Raw genomic sequence first — 24,501 nt, 5'->3', positions numbered from 1 at the left:
CCACACGGCTCCGCGGGCGGGGGCGGCCCCTCCGGCCCCTCCGGCCCCCGGGCGCTGGGAGACGGAGGGGCGCGCGGACCGGCCTCCCTGGGGGGCCAGTCGGGTGCGAGCCTCTCCGCGGAGACGCTGTGGGTCCGCGTTGGGGGCCGGGGTTGCGGGGTTGGGACCCCACGGAGCGAGTGCAGGGGGGCGGGGAGTGGGGGCGCCTTGCGAGAGCTGGGGGACGGCGGGAGCGTGCGGTGAGCGCCTCGGTGGGGTCGGGGCCGGGCACTGGCGCCGTGCGCAGTTGGGCCGCTTTGGTGGGGGGGTGGGGGTGGGGGCGGGGTGTAACCCCATTCCAGCTGGAGGCGATCGGTCGGTCTTCCTGCAGACGGCCTGGACCCCAGGCTTCCCATGTGAAATCGCAGACCTCAGACCCTCTTCCACTGTCTCCGTCCTTCTCAGGGCACCTGCTGCCCTCTCACCTCCAGGAGTGAGCTCGCAGGCACCCCCGCTGCCCTGGAAAGCAGTGCTCAGCAGAGGTTCTCGGGCTGGGGTGACGGAGGTGCCAGTGTTGAGTGCTATGGCATGGGGTGCAGGGATCTTCCTGTGGATCCTCCAGGACCCCCTCCAGTGGAGGAAGCTGCCCCAGGCTGCCGGGATGCCCAGCTTCCCGGGGAAGAGTGGCCTTCAGGTCGTTTCCAGTTTCACTGCCTTGTGACTGGCCAAGGAGCCACCCCAGGCCCTTCCTCCCCTCCTGGCTGCAAAGCCACCCCCTCCCCCACGGTTACACACACTTCACACACACCCCACACCCCACACCCCCACCCCCAGGACCTGTCCTCTGTCCTGGCTGCAAAGCCCCCGCACCCCAACTTGACTTGAGTCTCATCTGAATCAGAATTGTGGCAGCAGCTTCTGACTTCACCTGGGATTCCAGCCAGGCCAGGGGGCCATGGAGGCAGCAGAGGAAGCTAGGCTGCTGAGCCGGAGGAGGAGTGACCGACAGGCAGCCCCACAGGTGAGAGGACGCGGTTCCCCCTGGGGAGCGTGGCAGGCAGGTGAGTCCTGCCCTCCCCACCCCGGCCCTGGGCCTTTCCCTCAAGCCCTCTGGTTTCTGCTTCTGCTCAAAACTGGCCGAAGATAGGCTTCTAGTTCTAATTCCTCTGCAAAGGTTCACACTGCAGAGCCCGGTGAGTCCAGAATCTTAGACCGGTAAGAGCAGGAAGAGCAGGGAGTCACCCGAGGCCCGCTCCTGGCCAATCTTGGTCCTGACTTTCCAGGTGGATGCTGGGCTGCACCCTACTGGGCCCCCACAGCCCTGACTGCCGTCCACATTGTTCATGAAGACCACTTTTCAGTATTATGTCCCCATTATCGTATTAGCCAAAAGGCAGGTGTTCAATCCATTTTTCAAAACCAGTGCAAATGCCGTGACGTGACCCCTGGTGATTTTGCCAACGTAGAACTGCTCTGGGAGGCGCGTGGCAGGCTTCAGGGGTAGAAACGCTTGAGGGACAGAGTCCTTGGGACGCAGAGACGGGGCCTGGGGGCCAAGGTGGGCTCCCACAACACGTGCTCCCCTCCAACGACAGAATGGCTGAAGCCGCAGCCCTCAACCCCGCCCCACACCCAGGCGCAGACTGCCAAAAGCAGAGGGGAGCCCTGGTGCCATTCTGAAGGCTGCCTCTAGTTGTCTGCGAGCGAAATTTTGAGTTCACAGTGTGCTGTTTCATAGCATGGGGTCCGTTCTGGGCACACTCAGAAAATCCCCTGAAATAGTGACGTTGGCTGTTTTGCTGCGAGCATTTCCTTCTCTAGGGGAGGCAGGTTATGTCCTGGTTTGGGATCAGGGGACCCTTCTTCCATCTGTGGTTGCCGGACTCATCTTTTGTGGGGGATGACCACCCCCTGGCCCTTGGTCCTCTGACAAGACCTGGATGATCCCCGTCTACCCTGCAGTTATTACAACCCAGCCTGAGTGGGCAGGAGCAGATCTGCACCGTGGCCGTGTGGAGGCCCACGGATGGGACCATCTGCCCTTGCGGAACACTGCTGGTTTTCAGGGCCACGGGGCAGAGGACCACGTGCTGGTGTCTTAAACAGCAGAAGTCCGCACAGTCCAGAGTCGGGGTGCTCCCTGCAATGGCTCTGGGGCCCTTCCTACCTCCTCCGGCTTCTCGGCAGCCAGGCATCCCTGGGCCCCAGGCTGCATCGCCCGACCCAGGCCTCCGTCTTCACATGGCCTCCTCCCCTGTGTCTGTTTCCGCCCTGCGTGGATTTAGGGCCCATGCGGGTCGTCTGGGGTGCCCTCCTGTCGAGCCCCTAAGTGTGCCTGCAGAGACCACCGTCTGTGCTGTCCCCCTGGGATGGGCGCTAAGTCTCCGCGGCCCAGGGGCCCCAGCCCAGCGTCCTGGGCAGGTTCTGCATCCCGTGTCTCGACTGCGCCAGCTTGGCTCTGGACCCTGGGCCCCCTCCCCAAGGACCACCTCGATGGGAGGCGGCTGTGGGCAGGAAGGCGTTGGGCTTTTGGGCAGTACCGAACTCCACATGCTGGGCGTGAACATGGTCCTTATTTTAAATCCCGAAGGATACCTTCTTGGTTGAAATGCGTCCTTGTCCACACGCTTGGAGGCCCTGGGTGGCTGCATCTTGGACCACGCAGTCTTCCCCAGGTGGGAAGCCGCTCCTGGGCCGCGGGCTGTGTCCAGGCCCCACTCGAGTGGCAGTGGGGGCCCGTCCATCTCGCCGGGGGCGGGGGCAGAGCTCTGGGCCTCCTGGTGGTGCTGCTCAGCTCAGGCAGAGTTGCCCTTCATCACAGACGAGGCCTGAGGAGTTCTGTGCAGCCCAGGGAGTGGGGAGCCCTCAGCACAGAGCCCCGGATGGACACTGCATGGGGGCGGGGCCGCTCTGTGAGCTCGCTGCAGGTCAGCACCCGGCGGGGCCCCCTACCCTGTGGGAGGTGTGTGGGGAGGGTGGACAGCCAGCTCCTTGGAGGAACATGCTCAGGACGGCCCAGTGTGGCGGCTGGGGATGCCCAGACCCGCTCTGTGCCCGTGGGGGCCCTGTCCCCCTGCACATACAGGCCTCCTGGGGTGGACGTCTAGCCAGGGCCCGTCAGGGGCCAGACACTTGCTCCAGATCGTGAAGAATCTCACAATGGCGGCAGAGCACTGGACCAGCCCCAGCGCCTCCCGGGGTCCTAGGTGTGAATGGACCTGATTGCCATCCCGACTTTAAGGCAGTGCCCCCGGGACTCAGAGGCTGAGTTGCTGACCCAGGACACACAGTGGGTTCGGGGCAGGGCTGGTGCCCACCACCAGCACGCGCTTGACGCTCACCTTGGAGACCCGTACTTTGGCTGAGGTTCACCCTTGCAGTCACAAACCTGGGCATCAGATCAGATCAGTCGCTCAGTCGTGTCTGACTCTTTGCGACCCCATGAATCGCAGCACACCAGGCCTCCCTGTCCATCACCAACTCCCGGAGTTCACTCAGACTCATGTCCATCGAGTCAGTGATGCCATCCAGCCATCTCATCCTCTGTCGTCCCCTTCTCCTCCTGCCCCCAATCCCTCCCAGCATCAGAGTCTTTTCCAGTGAGTCAACTCTTCACATGATGTGGCCAAAGTACTGGAGTTTCAGCTTTAGCATCATTCCTTCCAAAGAAATCCCAGGGCTGATCTCCTTCAGAATGGACTGGTTGGATCTTCTTGCAGTCCAAGGGACTCTCAAGAGTCTTCTCCAACACCACAGTTCAAAAGCATCAATTCTTCGGTGCTCAGCCTTCTTCACAGTCCAACTCTCACATCCATACATGACCACAGGAAAAACCATAGCCTTGACTAGATGGACCTTTGTTGGCAAAGTAATGTCTCTGCTTTTGAATATGCTATCTAGGTTGGTAATAACTTTCCTTGCAAAGAGTAAGCAACTTTTAATTTCATGGCTGCAGTCACCATCTGGGCATACAGTCTTATTAAGAAAGCCGTATAAATTTCTCATGGTTTAAGATGATTCCATAATTTTTATTGTAATAAGATTTTAAGGACCTGGGACCTGTTATTTACTCTGCTTCTAAGAAAATCTAGCCTGGCTTCAGCTGAGCAAGGAGGCCAGGGGCTTCCCCTTGGGTCTGGGGACCCGCCACCCACCCGTCCCTCCTCACCTCTGCTTGTGCCAGACCTGCAGTGCTGACCCTCGTGTCTTCGCCCTGTGCTGGCCTTGTCGGGTCCATGCTTCCATACTGACTGCGCCAGACCTGCAGTGCTGACCCTCCAGTGTCTTCGCCCTGTGCTGGCCTTGTCGGGTCCATGCTTCCATACTGACTGCGCCAGACCTGCAGTGCTGACCCTCCAGTGTCTTCGCCCTGTGCTGGCCTTGTCGGGTCCATGCTTCCATACTGACTGCGCCAGACCTGCAGTGCTGACCCTCGTGTCTTCGCCCTGTGCTGGCGTCATCGGGTCCATGCTTCCATACTGACTGCTATTTCTGTCAGCCTGTGATGTCCCCCTCCTGGTGTTACCTTCCTGCCCTCCTCCTCGAGACCTCTAGGCGGAGGTGTCTGTTTACGCAGCTTGGCACACGCTACGCCTCCCATGTCTGTGCTTCCACATCCTTTGTCAGTTCAGGGGACCCTGTCACCCTAATACTCGCCTCCCTGCATGCTCGTCTTCCTGGCCTCCAGCTGGACACACGACATGCCCTTCGGCCCTCCATCTCTGCTGACCTTTCCTCTGTCCATCTCATCCTATCTGCTGGGTAATTTCTTCACTTTATCTTCCAGTTTAATAAGTCTTTCTTCAACTCTGTTTATTGTTTCATTTACTTTAACAACTGTATTTATTTCTAAAAATTATTTTACATGTCCTTCTGATCATGCAGAAAATCCACTTATTGCTTATTTTTTGTGATTGTCATGTATTTACATATTTTATGCACCCAACTGAATACTCTGCATTTCTGATTCCAAATCTCAAGTTCCCAGAGCCTGAATCCACCTTTGTTGTTTGTTGACTTCTACTCATGATGGTGTTTTCTTTTGATCTTTGATTGTGAGCTCGTTTTCATTGATCTTAAACTTTGAAATCTAGAGCGCTGCGAAATCTAGAATCTCAGCTTTGGCCACTTGATTTCAGTTTCTGCCTCAGTCCCTGACTTTGTCTTGGAATCTTGCACCCAGGCTGCTTTTGATTCAAGGCCTAGTTTTAAAGAAGCCCACCCTTCTGTGTGCCCACCACTTATCTCCAAGCTCACTTTCTTTCTCTAGTTTCAGCCAGAGAGGCCTGGAGGGTCACACCTCAATTCAGGGTCTCCCCCCAGAGACGGGCTTGGGAGCCTGTTCTGGAGGCCCAGACCAGGCCTGGTTCCTGCCCGGCTGCAGAGCCCAGCGCCAGCATGGGGGAGGGCTAGGGTCGGTCGCCAGCCCTCCACAAAAGCCATCTACCAGGACTGATTTCAAGTTCATTGCCGTTAGAATTAACTTTTATTATTTCCCATAAAACTTAATAAAGAGCTCCGAAGCATTTCTTAAAAAGCTCCTTAAAGTCATACAGTTCAAAACATTCATAATCAGCGAAAGTGAAAGCGTGGCAGCCAGCCCATCTTGAATCTGCCTTCTTTATGGAATAACATATAGACGTATTTAGAAAATTAGGCGGGTCTTTAAGATACGGCTCCTGGAGTGAGGGAGATGCGAGTTCATGAGACTCTTCCGCGTAGCCAGAGCAGCGGGCTTCGGCTGTTCCCTCTTGATGCCGGGGCAGGGGTGGGGGGACTCTGAAGGTGGGCGGCGGGGCCCAGGTGTCCTCCTTGAGGTGGAAGCCAGGCTGGGCGGCATGGGCAATGCCAGCCAGAGGGAGGGGCGGCCTGGGGGCCTGGGGGACGCGCTCTGACTCTACACGAGCTGAGGTGCCCTGTCCCCCAGCTCCGGGTCCTCCGGCATCATGATCATGGTGACGGGGGTGGGGCTGCTGGGCACAGGGGCCTTCGTGGGGGTGCGGACCCCCATCTCTCTGATGACCGGGGTCCCCTCCTCCCCACACTCTTCCTTGATGCCAGGCAGGCTCTCAGGCGCCTGGACGAATGGCATCACTGCCAGCGTGCGGGGCACCTGCTGGACGTCCAGCTCGCCGTCCAGCCCTCCAGGGATGTTGATGACTGTGGACTCCATGGTCCAGGGCTCCTGGCGGCTGGGGACAGTGTCCTGGTGCACCTGAGGCCACACGTCCTGGTCACGGCCCTGCAGCGGGGACGGCAGCTGGAGGGTTTCCAGGACAGACTCCACAGCTGGGATCCTGGTGGAAAAGGACCCCTGGACGCGGGACTCAGCTGGTTCAGGTCCCTGGGCTCCTGCAGAGAAAGGAGACATCCCCGTGAGCACCTCAGGGCAGGGATGGGAGTGGAGCCCAGACACCGCACAGGGCCCTGCACGCAGGCCCCAGACAGCGGGAACCAGCGCTGGCAGCAGAGCGCAGGCTCAGCCCCGTGCGCCCCTTCCTGCCCCTCGCGCATCTGTGCCCCGTGCGCCCCTTCCTGCCCCTCGCACGTCTGTGCCCCGTGCGCCTCTTGCTGCCCCTCGCGCGTCTGTGAGCTCAGCCCCGTGCGCCCCTTCCTGCCCCTCGCGCGTCTGTGCCCCGTGCGCCTCTTGCTGCCCCTCGCACGTCTGTGAGCTCCGTTTCGTTCTTTCTCAGACGTGTTTTGCTCATGCTCAGCTGCGTCCGACTCTGCGACCCCGTGGACAGTAGCCCACCAGGCTCCTCTGTCCGTGGCATTTTCCAGGCAAGGGCACTGCAGCAGTTGCCATTTCCTTCTCCGGGGCATCTTGCTGATCTAGGGATGGAATCTGGGTCTCCTGCTTTTGGCAGTTCGGCCTTTACCACTGAGCCACCAGGGAAGCCCCTCAAACGTGTTTGGTAATTAACAGTTTTCTGTTCTCTTCAGATACTTTGAACTTTGTCTTTTATTTCTCTAAGCAAAGTAAACCCTGTAGTTATTTGGTGGTTTCACCTGCTGAGTCCCGAGGCCCTTGGGCTGTTTCTCCCGTGGTTTTGCTGACTCTCACTCAGGGGCCTTGTCTCCACGGGGCGTCGGCCACTTGGACAAGGAGCGGCCTGTTTTCCGTGTTCTGTCCGTGTCGTCCGCAAGGAAGCAGCGTTGCGTGATGAAGGGCGAGTCTCAGAGGGTCACCCCCTTTCACAAAGTCGGGTTGGCCGGGGTCCAAGAGTCAGCAGTGATTTTGCTCTCTTCCCCTCTCCCCAAGGGTTGAGGCTGGGGGTGGAGTGTTGGGGCCCTCTTGTTCACCTCTACCCCTGGGGGTCCCGGTTTTATGGGACAGCTTAACCCGTAAAGCAAGTCAGCCCTGGACTTGGCCCTCTGTTTCTGCCTCCTGCACGTCTGTGAAGGTTAAACTCAGCGGGGCTGGTGCCCTGGGCGTCCCTCTGCCTCAGTCCCCGCCCAAGACTCCCTTACCTCCCAGCGGGTTCACCGCCCACAGGAGACCCTCCGCACGTGCGGGGCACGCCCCGCGCCCACCCCGCGCCTTTCCTCCTCGGCGCCAGTCTGCTTGCTCAGGCTCGCGGAGCGGCCTCCCTCCTTCTGCACCAGTTTCCCTGACAGCACGTTTGTATTGTGTGGTCCTTGCGTGGAACCACGTAGACATCAAACTAGCCCTCCCAGCCGCCCGCTCCCTCCCAGGGTCGGAGGCGCCAAGCCCCACGTCAGGCGTTTTGAAGAGCTAACAGCTCAGGTGTCCTGTACTCAGGGACGCACGCTCGTGAGCAGTTCGCATCGTGAACGCTCACTGTTGAAGAGCCGAGTGGTGGGTGTTGTTTACGCTCTGAAAGGATGAAGACTCACGAATGAGGAGGTCTGTGTGAAGGCTCTGGAGACCCTGGCGGGCGGGGTGCGGCGGGGCTGAGCCCGAGTGTCTGCAGGACCCTGCCCTGCAGCCACCGCAAGCTCAGCTGCCGTCCCCTTGGGCTCCTCAGCTCGGGTGGGGCCACAGGAGAGGACACCAGAGCGGCCCTCAGCCCGGGCAGACATTGGCTGCTGCTGCTTAGACCCGTGCCCAGCTGCACCTCTGGAGCCCACCACTGTCTGGCACTCAGCAGGGGCAGGGGCTGTCTACGGACCTCCTGGCAGGCTCCCCCTTGTCTGCAGTCACAGACACAAGGGTCCCAGCCCTGGCTTTCTCTGGTGATTTCTCTCCTTCTTTTTCTTTTGAGAATATTGGACATTCTAGACAATCAAATGTAGGTAGATCTCAACGTGCCCAGACTGCGGAGGGTCTCACCTGATGCGGAGGCTTGGTTTGCAGCCACGTCTCCTGCTCGAGGTTGCTTTCTTTCTCTCTGGTCCTTTGTGTTCTACAGAAGAGAAATCACAGGGAATCCATGATGTAGGGTTTGTCATACTGTCGAGGAGAACAAAGCAGGTGACGCTTCAGAGACAGTCGGGTCTGCGCCCCACCCGCCGTGAGCTGCGGTGGTCACCGAGAGCTTCAGGACCTTCCCCTCGACCTGGGGCTGGAACCTGGCAGCCTCAGCGAGAGGCTGACCCTCCTCCAGCCTGTGCGTCAGGACGGACACAGGTGTGCTTTGTCTGATGCGTGTGAGGGCCTCAGGAAGCCAGGGAGACCCCTGTGATTCCCGGCACGAGAAAGGCTGGCTGCTCCCTGTGCGGGGCTCTGCCTACCAAGAAGCCTGAGCATTTCACCTGTATCTGAACACAGGCGTGTGTCTCCTGCCCTGGCCCTGCAGACCAACGGCGGTGTTGTCCTGTGTCCGCCGGCTGGCAGGTCGGAGGGGTGACCGCAGTTCTTGCCAGACTAGCCAAAGGGTCAGGGATGCTCTCACTCCAGCTTTCAGTGGTGCATGTGCGGTCCCAGAGACTGGGCCTGTGCAAAACTTCTGAGAGTCTGGACAGACTCACAAGCAGATCTGTTGCTGGGAGACTTCTCAGTCCAAACAGCACATCTGTAAATACTCTCGACCCTTCCCTGGTCCAGGACTTTAAAATTATCATCAAGGTACAAATATCGATAGATAACGTGAGTGCATGAAGATACAACTTCAGGGGAAACAAGGAGGGACGCCTCGCTGGGCCAGAAGCACCGACACCCCAAGAGGAGAAAGCAAAGGCCCAGAGGAGGCTGCTGTGGATGGCGGGTGAGGCTCTCGTGGAATCCACCACGAGGGAGGCGGGGTGGCCGTGGCAGTGGGGGTCCCAATGGGCCGCAGCAGGCCCAGCGGCCAGGCAGGCAGCAGGTCGCTGCTGCAAAACCTCCTGAATCCACAGCAACAGCGGGGTGCCTGCCCCGCATGAAAACGGTAACCTCAGCGGACAGAGGGCAGTGTGAGCGCACACACATGCAAGGGCGTGGCGCCCAGGAAGCGGAGATGGGTCGAGGTGTCACCAAACACCCAAGCCCCGCTGGGAATCAGGACCAAAGCGCTGCTGTGGAGTGAAGAGGAGAACGCAACGCAGCAGATGGCGGAGGCGCTGGAGGCTGTGGAGCAGAGCCTGCAGGAGGACGTGGGGGCTGGTGGGGTGGGGCTGTGCATCAAAGCACACAGGGGTCTGCCAAAAGGAGAGGGGAGCTGTCAGAACCCAGAAGCTTGCTCTCCACCGAGGGGCTTCCCAGGTGGCACTACTGGTAAGAAACCTGCCTGCCAGTGCAGGAGAGCTAAGAAATACAGGTTCAATCCCTGGACCAGGAAGATCCCCTGGAGGAGGAAACGGCAATGCACCGCAGTATTCTCGCCTGGAAAACCCCATTGACAGAGGAGCCTGGTGGGCTACAGTCCACGGGGTCCAGCTGCAGCTTCAAGGCAGGGCAGCCCCACTCCCCACTCTGTGCAGTGCTGGTGGCTGGCGCGTTGCACGTGTGGGGTGTGCACTCTGGCTGGCCCGGCCCTGCCCTGAGGGATGGGCACAGCTGCTGTCCTGGTTCTGGCCCCCTTGGCAGCAACAGCCTCCCAAGTGCCGCCCAGTGGAAGACTTAAAGAGACAGGACCTTCCCCCTCCTGCTTGCAGCCAGACAGTCAAGGATGTCTTCCCCAGGCCACAGGCTGACCAGACAGGCAACGGAAGAAAATTTTCAGTGGCAAGAAACACACTCTTTGCAAAATTCAGCCTTCAACAGGCAAAAATCTATAATCCCCAAGGAACAAATCTGACTTCCATGGTTATCACATGATTTATTACAAAGAAATAGGAAGTCTGGACTTTCAAGTTAATAGTCAAGAATATTAAATCAGCTGTCTCAGAAATACTCAATGAGTCAGGGGACATCAAGGATGAAGAATTAAAGGACATCAGGATAACAGTGTAAGAACAGATCAGAATATCAACAAAGAAGTAGAAATTATGAACAGAAACTAAACAAATTCTAGAGCTAAAAAGTGTAACAATTGAAATTTAAAAATTCACTAGAGGAGCTCAACAGATTTGACGAGTGAAAAAAGGATCCAAAAAAAAAACTTGACTAAACTGAAATTATTAACATCCAGTCTGAACTGTAAAGAAAAAACAATGAAAGGAAGTGAACGGAGCCTGGTGGGCCTGTGGGTCTCCATCAAAGATATCAAGATACACCTTGTAGGATTCCCAGGAGGAGGAGAGAGAAACAGAGCAGAAAAATTGCTGAATAAATAATGAAAACTTCCCAAAACGGATAAAATCATGAATCTACACATCCAATCTACACTCTCCATGAAGAGCACGAAAAGGCAAAGATAGGACGCTGAAAGAGGGACTCCCCAGGTTGGCAGGTGCCCGATATGCTACTGGAGAAGAGGGGAGAAGTAGCTCCACAAAGAATGAAGAGACGGAGCCAAAGCAAAAAATCCACAATGCCCAGGTGTCAATGTGACTGGTGGTGGAAGTAAAGCCCAATGCTGTAAAAAAATATTGCGTAGGAACCTGGAATGTTAGGTCTATTAATCAAGGTAAATTGGAAGTGGTCAAACAGGAGATGGCAAGGGTGAACACCTACATTTTAGCAATCAGTGAACTAAAACGGACCGGAACAGGTGAATTTAATTCAGATGACCATTATATCTACAACTGTGGGCAGGAATCCCTCAGAAGAAGTGGAGCAGCCCTCATGGTCAACAAAAGAGTCTGAAATGCAGTACTTGGATGCAGTCTCAAAAATGACAGAATGATCTCTATTCGTTTCCAAGGCAAACCATTCAATATCATAGTAATCCAAGCCTATGCCCCGACCAGTAATACCAAAGAAGTAGAAATTGAGTGGTTCTATGAAGACCTACAGGACCATCTAGAAAGTGAAAGTGAAAGTCACTCAGTTGTGTCTGACCCTTTGTGACCCCAAGGACTATACAGTCCACGGAATTCTCCAGGCCAGAATACCAGAGTGGGTAGCCTTTCCCTTCTCCAGGGGATCTTCCCAACCCAGGGATCGAACCCAGGTCACCCACATTGCAGGCAGATTCTTTACCAGTTGAGCCACAAGGGAAGCCCAAGAATACTGGAGTGGGTAGCCTATCCCTTCTCCAGGGGATCTTCCCAACCCAGGAATCGAACTGGGGTCTCCTGCATTGTAGGCGGATTCTTTACCAATTGAGCCCCCAGGGAAGCCCTTCTAGACCTTCTAGAACTAAACACCCAAAAAAGATGTCCTTTTCATCACAGGGGACCAGGATGCAAAAGTAGGAAGTGGAGACACCTGGAGTAACAGGGAAGTTCGGCCTTGGAGCACAGAGTGAAGCAGGGCAAAGGCTAACAGAGTTTTGCCAAGAGAACACACTGGTCAGAGCAAACACCCTCTTCCGATGACACAAGAGAAGACTCTACAAATGGACATCACCAGATGGTCAACACCGAAATCACACTGATTATATTCTTGGCAGCTGAAGATGGAGAAGCTCTATACAGTCAGCAAAAACAATACTGGGAGCTGACTGTGGCTCAGATCACGAACTCCTTATTACTAGATTCAGACTTAAATTGAAGAAAATAGGGAAAACCACTAGACCATTCAGGTATGGCCTAAATCAAATCTCTTAGGATTATACAGTAGAAGTGAGAAATAGATTCAAGAGATTAGATCTGATAGACAGAGTCCCTGAAGAACTATAGATGGAGGATTGTAAATTGTACAGGAAGTGGTGATCAAAACCATCCCTAAGAAAAAGAAATGCAAAAAGGCAACATGGCTGTCTGAGGAGGCCTTACAAGTAGCTGAAAAAGACGAGAAGCAAAAGGCAAAGGAGAAACAAAGATATACCCATCTGATGCAGAGCTCCAAAGAAGAGCAAGGAGAGAGAAGAAAGCCTTCCTCAGTGATCAGTGCAAAGAAATAGGGGAAAACAATAGAATGGGAAACACTAGAGATCGCTTCAAGAAAATTAGAGATACCAAGGGAACATTTCATGCAAAGATGGGCACGATAAAGGAAAGAAATTGTATGGACCAAACAGAAGCAGAAGATATTAAGAAGAGGCGACACAAGAACTATACAAAAAGATCTTCATGACCCAGATAACCACGATGGTATGGTCACTCACCTAGGGCCAGACATCCTGGAGTGCGATGTCAAGTGAGTCTTAGGAAGCATCACTACTAACAAAGCTAGAGGAGGTGATGGAATTCCAGCTGAGCTATTTCAGATCCTAAAAGATGATGCTGTGAAAGTGCTGCACTCAATACGCCAGCAAATTTGGAAAACTCAGCAGTGGCCACAGCACTGGAAAAGGTCAGTTCTCATTCAAATCCCAGAGAAAAGCAATACCAAAGAATGTTCCAACTACCGCACAATTGCACTCATCTCACACACTAGCAAAGTAATGCTCAAAATTCTTCAAGCCAGGCTTCAACAGTACATGAACCAAGAACTTCCTTCCATATGTTCAATCTGGATTTAGAAAAGGAAGAGGAACCAGAGCTCAAATTGCCAACATCTGTTGGATCATAGAAAAAGCAAGAGAATTCCAGAAAAAAAATCTACTTTTCTGCTTCATTGACTATGCCAAAGCCTTTGACTATGTGGACCACAGCAAACAGTGGAAAATTCTTCGAGAGATGGGAATACCAGACCACCTGACCTGCTTCCTGAGAAACCTGTATGCAGGTCAGGAAGCAACAGGTAAAACAGGACATGGAACAACAGACAGGCTCAGATTGGGAAAGGCGTCCATCAAGGCTGTGTACCGTCACCTGCTTATTTAACTTCTATGCAGAGAACATCATGGGAAACGCTGGGCTGGAAGAAGCACAAGCTGGAATCAAGATTGCCGGGAGAAATACCAGTAACCTCAGATATGCAGGGGACACCACCCTAATGGCAGAAATTGAAGAGAAACTAAAGAGCCTCTTGATAAAGGTGAAAGAGGAGAGTGAAAAGCTGGCTTATAACTCAGCATTCAAAAAACTAAGATCATGGCACCTGGTTCCATCACTTCATGACAAATAAATGGGGAAACAATGGAAACAGTGACAGACTTTATTTTCTTGGGCTCCAAAATCACTGCAGATGATGACTGCAGCCATGAAATTAAAAGATGCTTGCTCCTTGGAAGAAAAGCATATTAAACCAACCTAGAAGGCATATTAAAAAGCAGAGACATTACTTTGCCAACAAAGGTCCCATATAGTCAAAGTTATGGTTTTTCCAGTAGTCATGTATGGATGTGAGGGTTGGACCATAAAGAAGGCTGAGCGCCAAAGAAGGACTGATGCTGAAGCTCCCATCCTTTGGCCACCTGATGTGAAGAGCTGACTCATTAGAAAAGACCCTGATGCTGGGAAAGATTGAAGGCAGGAGGAGAAGGGGACGCCAGAGGATGAGATGGTCGGGTGGCATCACTGACTCAATGGACATGTTGAGCAAGCTCCAGGAGATGTGAAGGACAGGGAAGCCTGGCGTGCTACATTCCATGGGGTCGCAAAGACACAACTGAGCGACTGAACAACAGCAACACAGTCAAGAAGCTTAACTTAACTCCAAGCAAGATAAACTAAAAAAACTCTCAGTGAGATATATTACAGCCAATTTCTTAGAACTTGGAGAGAATTTTGAAAGCAGCAAGAGAGAGAGCTAATCACAAAGGAGAGCTCCTCAGTGTGATAAACAGTGACTCTTCATCAGATTCCATGCAGGCCAGAAGGCACTGGGGTGGCATGAGGTCATGAAGGGAAAAAAAAACTGCCAACCAAGAATTCCAAAGCCCCCAAAGCTATCTTTTGAGAATGATGGAGAAACTAAGACATTTTCAGGTAAACAAGGGCTGAGGGACTTCATTACAATAGACCTGCCACACAAGAAATGCTGAAAAGACACACAGTTTACTAGTCTCTCCACATTCTTCAGGTTAAAATGAAGAGATGCTGCTGCTGCTGCTACTAAGTGTCCGACTCTGTGCGACCCCATAGATGGCAGCCCACCAGGCTCCTCTGTCCCTGGGATTCTCCAGGCAAGAACACTGGAGTGGGTTGCCATTTCCTTCTCCAATGCATGAAAGTGAAAAGTGAAAGGGAAGTCGCTCAGTCGTGTCCAACTCTCAGCGACCCCATGGACTGCAGCCCACCAGGCTCCTCCGTCCCTGGGATTTTCCAGGCAAGAGCACTGGAGTGGGGTGCCATTGCCTTCTCCGTAAAGGTAACTACAAAAGTTAATTTATAAGCCAGTACTATTGTACTTTGATTCGTAACACTTCCCCTTTTCTATATGATTTAAAGATAGATGCATAAAACTAATTATAAATCTTTGTTCATGGGCACACAGTATACAAATACGTAATCTGTGACATTAACAACATAAAGGAGGAGAGATGGAAATGTATGAGAATAGAGTCTTGGAACACTATTGAATACTGAATTAAAATACTACTGAAACTGAATTAGTATTATTCAATAAAGTATAACTTTATTGTTATAAATTTAGAATGTTCATTGTAATCCTCAAGGTAACCATTAAGAAGATGACTAAAGGCCTTTAGAAAAGGAAGAAGGTAAGCAATGGGTACCACATAAAAATTCAATTAAATATAGAAAGTCAGTTGTATTTATTCCTCGACTCCTAATGGAGGAATTGAGGAACAATGTATATATAATAGCTGAGTAGCAGAAGTAAATCCTTATCTACTGGTTAATTACCTTAAACATGAATGAAGCAGGAAACAGTAGAAATCCCATGGGAACTGGGGAGCCAGACCCCTGCTTCACACCACACACACCAACCACAGATAGGAAAGGACCCAGCTCTCAAGACCAGCATGTTAAACTTTCGGTAGGAAGTATCGAAGACTCTCCTTTAGGTCTTTGGGTGCAAGATTTGTGAACACAGCCCCAAAGCACTATCTTTGAAATATTCCTAATTGTGACCCCCGGGCCCGCGGGCTCACCTGGGGTGGTGGGGAGCTCTCAGGGGTGACGGTGCTGACGGAGCTCAGGCTGGAGCACCTGGAGAGCGCGGGCAGGAACTCCTTCCGCTTGATTCTGCTGGACGGAGACAGACATGGGGCGGCGCCACGAGGGAGCCGGGGGGCGGGGCTGGGGGTGTCTGAGGGCTGCAGGGGAGAGTGTGTGTGTGCCCGTGTGCATGTGTGTGCGCGCTCACGCGTGTGTGCTTGTCTGCGTGTGTGTGAACCGTCAGAAGGGCTGCCTACACTTCCACAGACAAAGGTCAAACGAGCGTGATGCCTGGTGTCCGTCCAGCTCAGGCGCCAGCCGTGAGCAGGGTGACCGTGAGGGGTCGTGCCTTCCAGGCTGGGGCAGAGCTGAGAGCCAGAGTCAGTGACTGAAATCCGCACAGGGGTTTCCTGCCCCAAATGCTCCGTCACAGATGCTCGCTCTCCTAGGAGACCTGCGCTGAGGCGCACCCCCAGCCCCCGTGGGGTAGAAAGGCTGGCAACTCACCGCACTGCGGACGTGCTTCGGCTGGCACTAGCTTCCTGCGGGCAGGGGGGGAGGAGCAGCTGGTCAGGAGGAGCCAAGCCCCACCCTGGATGTCGTGTCAGGGCGCCTGGGGGCCCCGGGTCCAGGGAGGGCGCTGGAGGATGGCGCCCGGCCCCACCCTCGAGCTCTGGCTGAGCTGCGTCCCCTCTCTTCCGTGATTGAAGTCCTGTCCCTCGTGATGCAGCACGTGACCATCCTTGGAAACGGGGCCCCACGGAGGCTATTAACAGTGGAGCCAGGTCACCCGTGTGGGTCTCGGAGCACGAGGCCTCATGTCCTCTTGGGAGGACGAGCTCGGGATGAAGACCATGTGCCCAGGTGGCACTGAGGGCTCAGAGGTACCAGCCCTGGCGGTGCCCTGACCGCAGACTTCTAGCTCCAGGATGGGAGAAGAAAGTGAGCTGCCTGGCCAGCCTCTGCAGCCCCAGCAGAGAAACACACGCGTGCGCTCGCTTCTCCTTGGTCAGGGCGGGAGCGGGACAGCCCCAGCTCTCAAGGCGCCCACCTAACTCCTGGGCACGGGCCTGGCCTCCCCGCCTCTGGCTCAGACTTTGCATCTGTAGGTTGGAGCCTCATGGGTGGTGTGTGGTGACGCCTCCTGTAGCTCTCATCTGTGCGTCCTCAGGGCCTGATTCTGGGCATCTTTTCAGGTGCTCATTTGCCACCCACAGATCGCTTTCGGTGAAGAGTTCGTTAAAATCTACAGTTTGAACTGTGGTGTTGGAGAAGACTCCTGAGAGTCCCTTGGACTGCAAGGAGATCAAACCAGTCAATCCTGAAGGAAATCAGTCCTGAATATTCATTGGAAGGACTGATGCTGAAGCTCCAATACTTTGGCTGCCTGATGTGAAGAACTGACTCATTGGAAAAGACTCTGATGCTGGGAGGGATTGGGGGCAGGAGGAGAAAGGGATGACGGAGAATGAGATGGTTGGATGGCATCACCGACTCGATGGACATGGGTCTGAGTGAACTCCAGAAGCTGGTGATGGACAGGGAGGCTTGGTGTGCTGTGGTTCATGGGATCACAAAGAGTTGGATACGACTGAGTGACTGACCTGAACTGAACTGAGGTTATTTCAGATCTTTGTTTTTATAAACAACGTTAGAGGGAACGTCTCTGTCATAGAGCTTTGTCTGTTTTTCTAAGATTGGGCTTTAAGTTAATGGTGGTAGACAGCCGATGCTCCCGCGTGCTGAGGGCTGTGCCAGTGGGTCGTCTCCTTTAATCGTCACCCACACACTCGGAGGTTTGCGCGGGGTCCCCTGCCCAGGTAACTGCAGAACAGGGTCGGACCTGGGAAGCCTTCGAATCTATTTTAATTCTTGGGAGTGCAATTCCTGGGTCCAAAAGTTTTATCAGTGCGTTTACCCAAAGGAAGACCCTTTAAAAGTAAACCAGCGACCTAAGATGCCTCATGGTGACTGAACTTGCAATTTCAGAGTGCATCTCAAGGTCGTCTCTCACACACAAAGGAGACGAGGGGTGATAACTTGCAGTCATTCACAATGGACGCATAGGTCTTTTTTCTCTTTCATAGGCAGCACTTTGTGTGCCATACCAAAGGAAACCTTACACAGGAAATCAACACAAGATCACACGCGATTTCTCCCAGAAGCAGTGAACGGGGAGAAACGAGTGTGTGTCTAAGTGCCATCTGGACCTGAGAATGGACACAGAACCCTGCTTCACCCACACAAACACACGTCTCAAAAGTGAACACAGACCCACATGCAGGAGGTCAAACCCTCACCTTCACCCGGGCTGGGACTCGCGCACGACATCAGGTACAAGTGGTGAGTGTGGACCCCGTGTCCTAAGGGGAGGCTTTCGGCTTTTCATCACAAGGTAAGATGCTAGCTGTGAGCTTTCAAGGTGCCCCCTGAGGGAATGGGGGTCTTGTCTTTGCGTTCCCAAGCTGGGGCTGTTTTAAAATCATGCAAGGGAGTTTGTTGCCGTCCGGTCCTCGCTCTGCAGTGACCGCCGCATCCATACGATGGTTGTCCAACCCTAACCAGACCCAGGCCTCAGACACGGTGCCCGCTGGACGAATGCAGCGTCTCCAGACGGCCACACCCAGGCCTGCGAGGACCGACAGGAACCGACCGGCCTCTGCCGCTGCAGGCTGACCCGGTGAGGACCCAGGACCAGCACGCCCTCAGGGGCGGACCGTGTCCACGCCGCTGCCCCGGGAGGCCTTGGAGAGCCTGCGCTGCGTGCCCGCGGGCTGCTGAGCCCTCGAGGGGCAGACCCGCAGCAGACGGGCTGGGGCCACGCAGACACGGTGCGCTTGGCCCCACAGGCCTCTGTAGCACACGGTTTGCACCTGCTCTCTCGCACGCGTGCCCACCACTGTTCCCGGGCAAGGAGCACGGCCTGAAACACTGCAAACGCTTAAAGTGAGCACGTTGGACCAGCACCTCCTGTGCCGTGCAGTCCTCTGCAGGGTCCTGGGGTGGCCGCGCCCCTGCCTCCTGCCCCCACCCCCGCACCAGGCTCACCTGCTGCGACGAGCAGCTGCTGGCATGGGTGTCGAGGCTGGAGACCCGCCAGTGGTCCAGGGCTGCTGGCAAGAGCTGCATGGACTTCACGCTGGTGGGGACGCACAGGAGAGAGAAAGCACACATGTCAGCAAATGGGGACTCTTGGGGGCCCAGAAAGTCTCTCTATCCTGGTTTTCCATTTTCCTGAGGACCTCACAGCTTGGGATGGGTCGCGGGATCCCCCTGCCCCAGAAAAGTCAGAAAGCAAGCAGCCCTGCTGATCCCCGGAGCCTCCGACATGGACGGAGAACCGGGGCCTCCTGTCTTAAGCCCCTGTTTTGTGGGAATTCGTCGCACTGAACCTAAAATGCGCACGGGAGGGTCACGTTGAATTATCCACATGTGGTCATCTGAGCCTTGAGGAATGGAGGGCCCGGGAAGGCTAGCTGAGAGAGATCGGAACATGAGGAGGACTGGGGCTGCGGCTGGGAAGGAGCGAAGCAGGAGGGGGTGAGCCTGTCTCCCGGCGCTCCCGGGGGTCCTCCCCTGCGGGGCAGAGCAGACACCAGGCTCACCTGGCCGGGTTTCTGCTCCAAGGAAACCATGAGAAGATGCCTGCCGGTGTGTCTTCGCGTGTGAGACCGTAATCCTTGTTCATATTCTCATCCTACCCACTTAACATTTCAGAACAGACGAAACAGGCCAGAAGAAACTCTCTTAGAAACGGCACCGCCACCACCACAGGGACACTTTGTAACGTCCTCCGCAGAGGCTTTCCTCGGAAACGTGCCCGCGGAGCTCCCACACACCGCACGGGTGTGTGCTGGGCGTGTTCCTTCCTCTGGCAGGTGTCACGAGGCTTAGAAACTTCCTCTGACCGCTGTGAACTCGACCCCCCTGGCTCTAACACTCTGAGAGGGCCAGCCTCGGGAGTGGGGCTGGGAATGGCCGTCAGCAGTGCCAACTCGCTCAACTGGACCCAGGAGCTGCGTTACTCGGAGAACGCTCCCTGCCGCCAGACTACAGAGTTTACTTCCCGTCTCATCCAGAGGGTTTGTGACCTACTTGTATCACATTTTACCCATTGCTGAGCCTTGATTAAATAGGGCCGGCTTCTCTTCCAGGAGAAGGAACACAAGCTGGATTGGAAATGAAAACAAATGTTCCCATAGATATGCACGTGGCCCCTGCTCAAGGGGGTGAGTGCACCCGTCAAAGTCTTGTTTTCTTTTAACAGAAAGAACCTCACAATACATGAGGTAAAACAAGCTCCTAAGGAACCTTTCATAAAATAAAACATTGTGTGTGTGTATGTATATGCACAGAAAAGGAACTGGAAAGAAAGATGTAAAAAACACAAGTCGATGTCCCAGCAACAGTTACTAGTGGGTGGGCAAGTCTGTGTGTCTCTGCTTTTACACTGGGAATTTGTATTTCCAAATTTTGTGTAATAAATACGCGTTGATTCTAAAAAAAAAAAAAAATTAAGGCAAAAGTCTATCATCCTGGTTCCAGTTAAGTTACTGTCTTTCTTACCAGAAAAGGAAAAAATAGAAAATGTTCTTAGATTTTACTTAAAGGATCATGGTTAAATGATATTTTGAAGTGAAATTCAAAATGATGTGGATTTACATGTTAGTATTGCCAATCAGATTTCTAAGGAAGAAAACCTGGAAGAAAAGTTATTGGGTTGTTTGAAAGAGAACAGGCCTTGCACAGTGAACTGCATTTCCTGGCCAACTGTTAACTAAGCAAGAACCTCAGGAACGCTCAGCCTTTGGGACACTGCCGAGTGCTGTCTTTCTCTAAGCTCCCCACTCCTGGGGTTCTGTGGGCCCTCTCTGCCCCTCTGAATGCAGGACAGGGACGCAATGACCCCAGGGCCACAGCCCCTGGAGCCCTGGCTCCAGGCGCCCTTCCTGAAGTCATTCCAGGCCCCTTCCCCGCCCCCAAAGAAGACGACTCTGTGCCCCCACCTGGGGCAGCGACGCTGGGAGGAGGCTAGTCCCCCGTGAGTGAAGGTGTATTCAGCACAACGCCAACCCCAAATGCAAGTGACTTGGAACTGGACAAAATCACTTGAAAGTTTACACGGAAAAACAAATGTGCAAGAATTGTCAAAAAATTTGAAAAATGAGAAAGGCTTGGGAGGAATTTGTCTACTAGGGAGTAAAGAGAGGCTGCAGAAGAAAGAGATGTCGGAGGCAGAAGCAAGCGGGTCCAGACGCGGAGGGTCAGCGGGCCATCTATGCCATGGGGATCACTGAGCTTGTCCCCTCTCTCGTTGTATCCAAAAGCTAAGATGGCCTGAGGATCAAAGTGCAAAGGAAGCAAGTAAAACTGCGAGAATATTACAAAGATTGGAGGAATGTTTGGAAAACTCAGGAGCAAGAAGGTTTTTAAAAGACAAAATAAAAATTTGACACATTTGGCTTCAGAAAAATTTGTGACCTCTACATTGCAAAAGACACAATAAACTTTTTAAAACGACAGATTGGATGAAATATATTTGAGACACAAAGAACAAAGAATTAATCAGTATTTTCAATAGTCAAAGAGCTCTAAAATGGATAATATGCAAATACTCCAGTATAAAAATGGGGAAAATATATGAAAACCTAATGCAATGCACACAAGAGAGATTGTCGAACAGTCAAGGCAGACGGAATGATGTACGTTCCCACTGGTGTCAAGAGGAATGCACATAGAAACAATTGTTTTACTTGGATAAAACCAAACATACTGTTCTTATGCTGCAGAGTCTGGGGAAACTGGTGGAAGCCTGAGTCCCTCTGGCTTTGGGGAACGTCACCGTGAAGACTTATGAAGGTGTAGCACAGGCAGCCCTTTGCCTGTGGACGTCCGCCAGCAGTACCCGACAACAGGGCCCCTCAGGGGCTCCACGGTGAAGCGTCCAGCTGCACTGTGCGGGACACGGGCTCGGTCCCTGCGTCAGGAAGATCCCCTGGAGAAGGCCATGGCCACCCACTCCAGGCTTCTTGCCTGGAGAATTCCATGGACAGAGGAGCCTGGCAGGCTACGGACCACAGGATAGCAAAGAGTCAGACACAACAGAGGTGACTCAGCACACGCGTGCAGCTGACAATGTGGGCAGACACTCCCAGAGAGCTGTCAGAAAAAACCACTGGGAGGCCAGAGCCTCCCGGTCTGTCAGGGCATGGTTCGCCCGTGGAGGACGACCATGCTGCCGATGAGAGGCGGTCGCGTCTGCCCGCAGGGTCACAGGAGCTGCCCTGACGTGTGGCTGGGGTGTGAACGAGGGCGCAGCAGACGGACAGGTGCGGTGTCATCTAACCCTGTGAGTTTCATGCGTGGATGGAGCGCGCTGAGAGCTGCTCGGGCGTCACCCTTGAGGTTCTGCTGGGAGTGCCGCTGTCTCTACACTGGTTCACGAGCCCATGTCACGACATATAATGAAGAAGCAGTGAGGAGCTAATCCCAGCCAACTCTCACACTTTAAATGGGCAACCAGCCCGGCCTCCTGGCGTGGAGTTGGCGGGGGTGGGGGTTCCGGCGATACCACAGATGACCAGGCCAAAGGGGGTTGCTCTCAACACTTGAAATCTGAGGCATTTGCCCTGCTGGATTTCAGACAGGCTTAGGGCTGGTGGCCTTTGCTTCCTTCTGAGTTCTTCCTTCTTGAATGGGTGTGTCTAGCCTGTGATGGTCCCCTCAGTGCATTTTGGAAGCAAATGGCTTGTCTGGTTTCACAGGTTCACAGATGGAGAGGACTTTGGTCCAGGATGAATCCTGCCCGGAGTCTCAGCCATCACAGATCTGCACGACTTAGGTGACAGGCTTTGGGACTTAGAGCTGATGCTTGAATTCAGGGAAGTTGTGATGCAATGAATTATTCTGTGTGACAGAAGAGAGTGGGCTTTCGGGGGCCAGAGGGCAGACAATGTGGACCAAATTGTGTCTCTTCAAAAACGGTGAGTGGTTGACCCTTGAACAACACGAGTTTGGACTGTGCTGGTTAACACATGTGTGTGTGTGTTTCAGTATACCATTGGCCCTCTGGATTCATGGGTCTCATATCCAAGTATCACCAAAGCTTGGACTGAAATGTCTGTGTTTGGTTGAGCCCTTGGGTCCAGAACGCATGGACGTGGATGGCTAACTATGGGACTTGAGCATCGGTGGATTTTGTTAAATGCAGGGACTCCTGGAGCCAGCGTGCCACGAGTATCAAGGATGACTGCACTGGAGCCCGAAACCGTGACGGTAACGGACCAACTGACTCAGAAGGAGCCGCCCTGACTCTCAGGAGCTTCAGTTCAGTTCAGTCGCTCAGTCGTGTCCGACTCTTTTCGACCCCATGAATCGCAGCACGTCAGGCCTCCCTGTCCATCACCAACTCCCAGAGTCCACTCAGACTCACGTCCATCGAGCAGAAACCAAATGTTATTGGGGACCGTACAGAAGACCCTCAGACACAACACTGCCCATGTTCTCCGGGTGGCACAGAAGATAGATGAGCGGTCTTACTTTCGTGTATTCGTCCGGATGTTAGTTGTAAAGCAGGCTAAGAATTATTGTACTTTTTGCAAAATAAGTAAAACTGAGATATGAGTAATTGTTAGTAATGTTAAGCGATCTATTTGATCTAACTTACCTCTGCACAGATGAACTCAAGTTGGCAACTGATTTCTGTGAGAATAAATAAAAATCAGTAACATTGCACAAGAGATATTGTCGATGTTGAGGTTATTTTTTTGGAAACTTCGCATCTGTTGTTAGTGGACTCACCTGATGCTGCTGCGGGGATGTCTGAGGCCTAGGGAAGGCTCTCACCGAGGGGACAGCTTCTGTCCTCCCCAGCCATGCTGCACACCCAGGGTGGCTTCATTTCTCCTTAGTGAGCGTGAATATATTTAAATTTTAAGAAAACCGCCAAACGGCTTTCCCAAGTGGTGCCGCTGTAAGTCCTCGTCTTACTTTTAATGCGTCAGACACCCAGCTCCTCTAGGGGTTCTCCATCACCTGGTATTGTTGCCTCTTCGGTGTTAGCCATTCCGATTCAGGTGTGCATGAGTGCGTGTGCGCTCAGTCATGTCTGACTCTGCGACCCCATGGACTGTGGCCCTCCAGGCTCCTCTGTTCGTGGAATTTTCCAGGCAAGAATACTGGAGTGGGTGCCATGCCCTCCTCCAGGGGCCATTCTTGACACAGAAATCGAACCTGCGTCTCCTGCCCTGGCAGGCAGGCTCTTCACCACTGTGTCGCCTGGAAGCCCTGACTCCGTGCGGCGGCGTCTTACTGTGGCTTTGATTTGCATTCCCCTGATGTCTAACGGTGTTGGCCGTCTTTTCATGTGCTTAATTGCCACCCATATATATATATACACATATATACGCTGCTGCTGAGTCGCTGCAGTCGTGTCCGACTCTGTGTGACCCCATGGACGGCAGCCCACCAGGCTCCCCCGTCCCTGGGATTCTCCAGGCAAGAACACTGGAGTGGGTTGCCATTTCCTCCTCCAATGCATGAAAGTGAAAAGTGAAAGTGAAGTCGCTCAGTCGTGTCTGACTCTTAGCAACCCCATGGACTGCGGCCCACCAGGCTCTCCAGTCCATGGGATTTTCCAGGCGAGAGTGCTGGAGTGGGTGCCGTTGCCTTCTCCATATATATATATATTGGTGCAAAGTTTGTTCAAATCTTTTCGTATTTAAAAAAACCTGGGTCATTTTTCTTATAATTGAGTTTTGAAAATTCTTTATATATTCTGGATACAAGTAGACGATTTGGAAATATTCCAGCCAAAGTATTTTTATTTTTGAAATGGTGACTTCCAAAGGGCAAATATTTTTCACTTTTATGAAGTCCAATTTTTTCATATTTTTATTTAATAGTGCTTTTGGTGTCATATTAAAGAAAAGTTTGCCTAACGAAGATCACAAGATTTTATTCTGTTTTCTTCCCAAAGTATTATGGGTTTAGCCTTAAAATTTAGCTCTGAGATTGATTTCGAGTTACTTTTGTACCTGCTGTGGAACAGCACGTGAGGTTCATTTTTTCTCCTTGTGGGTATCTGATTGTTCCAGTACCATTTATTGAAAATACATTGCTCCCCATTGAATTGCCTTGGCATCTTGG

The 24,501-nt window shown here is 53.3% G+C and overlaps 1 protein-coding gene and 1 long non-coding RNA gene across 6 annotated transcripts in view; one reads left to right on the top strand and one right to left on the bottom strand.

Annotated features, from left to right (window-relative positions):
* The first annotated feature begins 24 nt into the window (after positions 1-24).
* LOC104975299 (uncharacterized) lies at positions 25-23,093 on the top strand. Of its 2 annotated transcripts, none has more exons than XR_003031305.2 (3): positions 25-128; positions 881-1,000; positions 6,040-23,093. It is a non-coding gene; the product is annotated as an uncharacterized lncRNA (long non-coding RNA). The 2 variants fall into 2 exon arrangements; XR_003031304.2 differs by having other exon boundaries at positions 25-239.
* Positions 5,442-24,501, bottom strand: part of LOC617224 (probable palmitoyltransferase ZDHHC11B) — a 52,936-nt gene continuing 33,876 nt past the window's right edge. For 3 of the 4 annotated variants that reach the window (XM_059878929.1, XM_024981566.2, XM_024981564.2), the window contains 6 exons: positions 23,021-23,055; positions 18,403-18,493; positions 15,862-15,896; positions 15,348-15,444; positions 8,273-8,345; positions 5,442-6,330 (listed from right to left, as the gene is read on the bottom strand). In XM_059878929.1, coding sequence (XP_059734912.1) covers positions 5,876-6,330; positions 8,273-8,345; positions 15,348-15,444; positions 15,862-15,896; positions 18,403-18,493; positions 23,021-23,055 — 786 coding nt within the window. In that variant the 3' untranslated portion in view covers positions 5,442-5,875. The remainder of the gene's footprint in view (positions 6,331-8,272; positions 8,346-15,347; positions 15,445-15,861; positions 15,897-18,402; positions 18,494-23,020; positions 23,056-24,501) is intronic. The other variant, XM_024981565.2, reaches the window with a different exon arrangement.

This window comes from Bos taurus, chromosome 20 (genome assembly GCF_002263795.3).
Source record: "Bos taurus isolate L1 Dominette 01449 registration number 42190680 breed Hereford chromosome 20, ARS-UCD2.0, whole genome shotgun sequence".
Classification (NCBI taxonomy): Eukaryota; Metazoa; Chordata; class Mammalia; order Artiodactyla; family Bovidae; genus Bos; species Bos taurus.
Note: the sequence above shows the minus strand (reverse complement) of the source record. Positions and strands in the feature narration are given on the sequence as shown.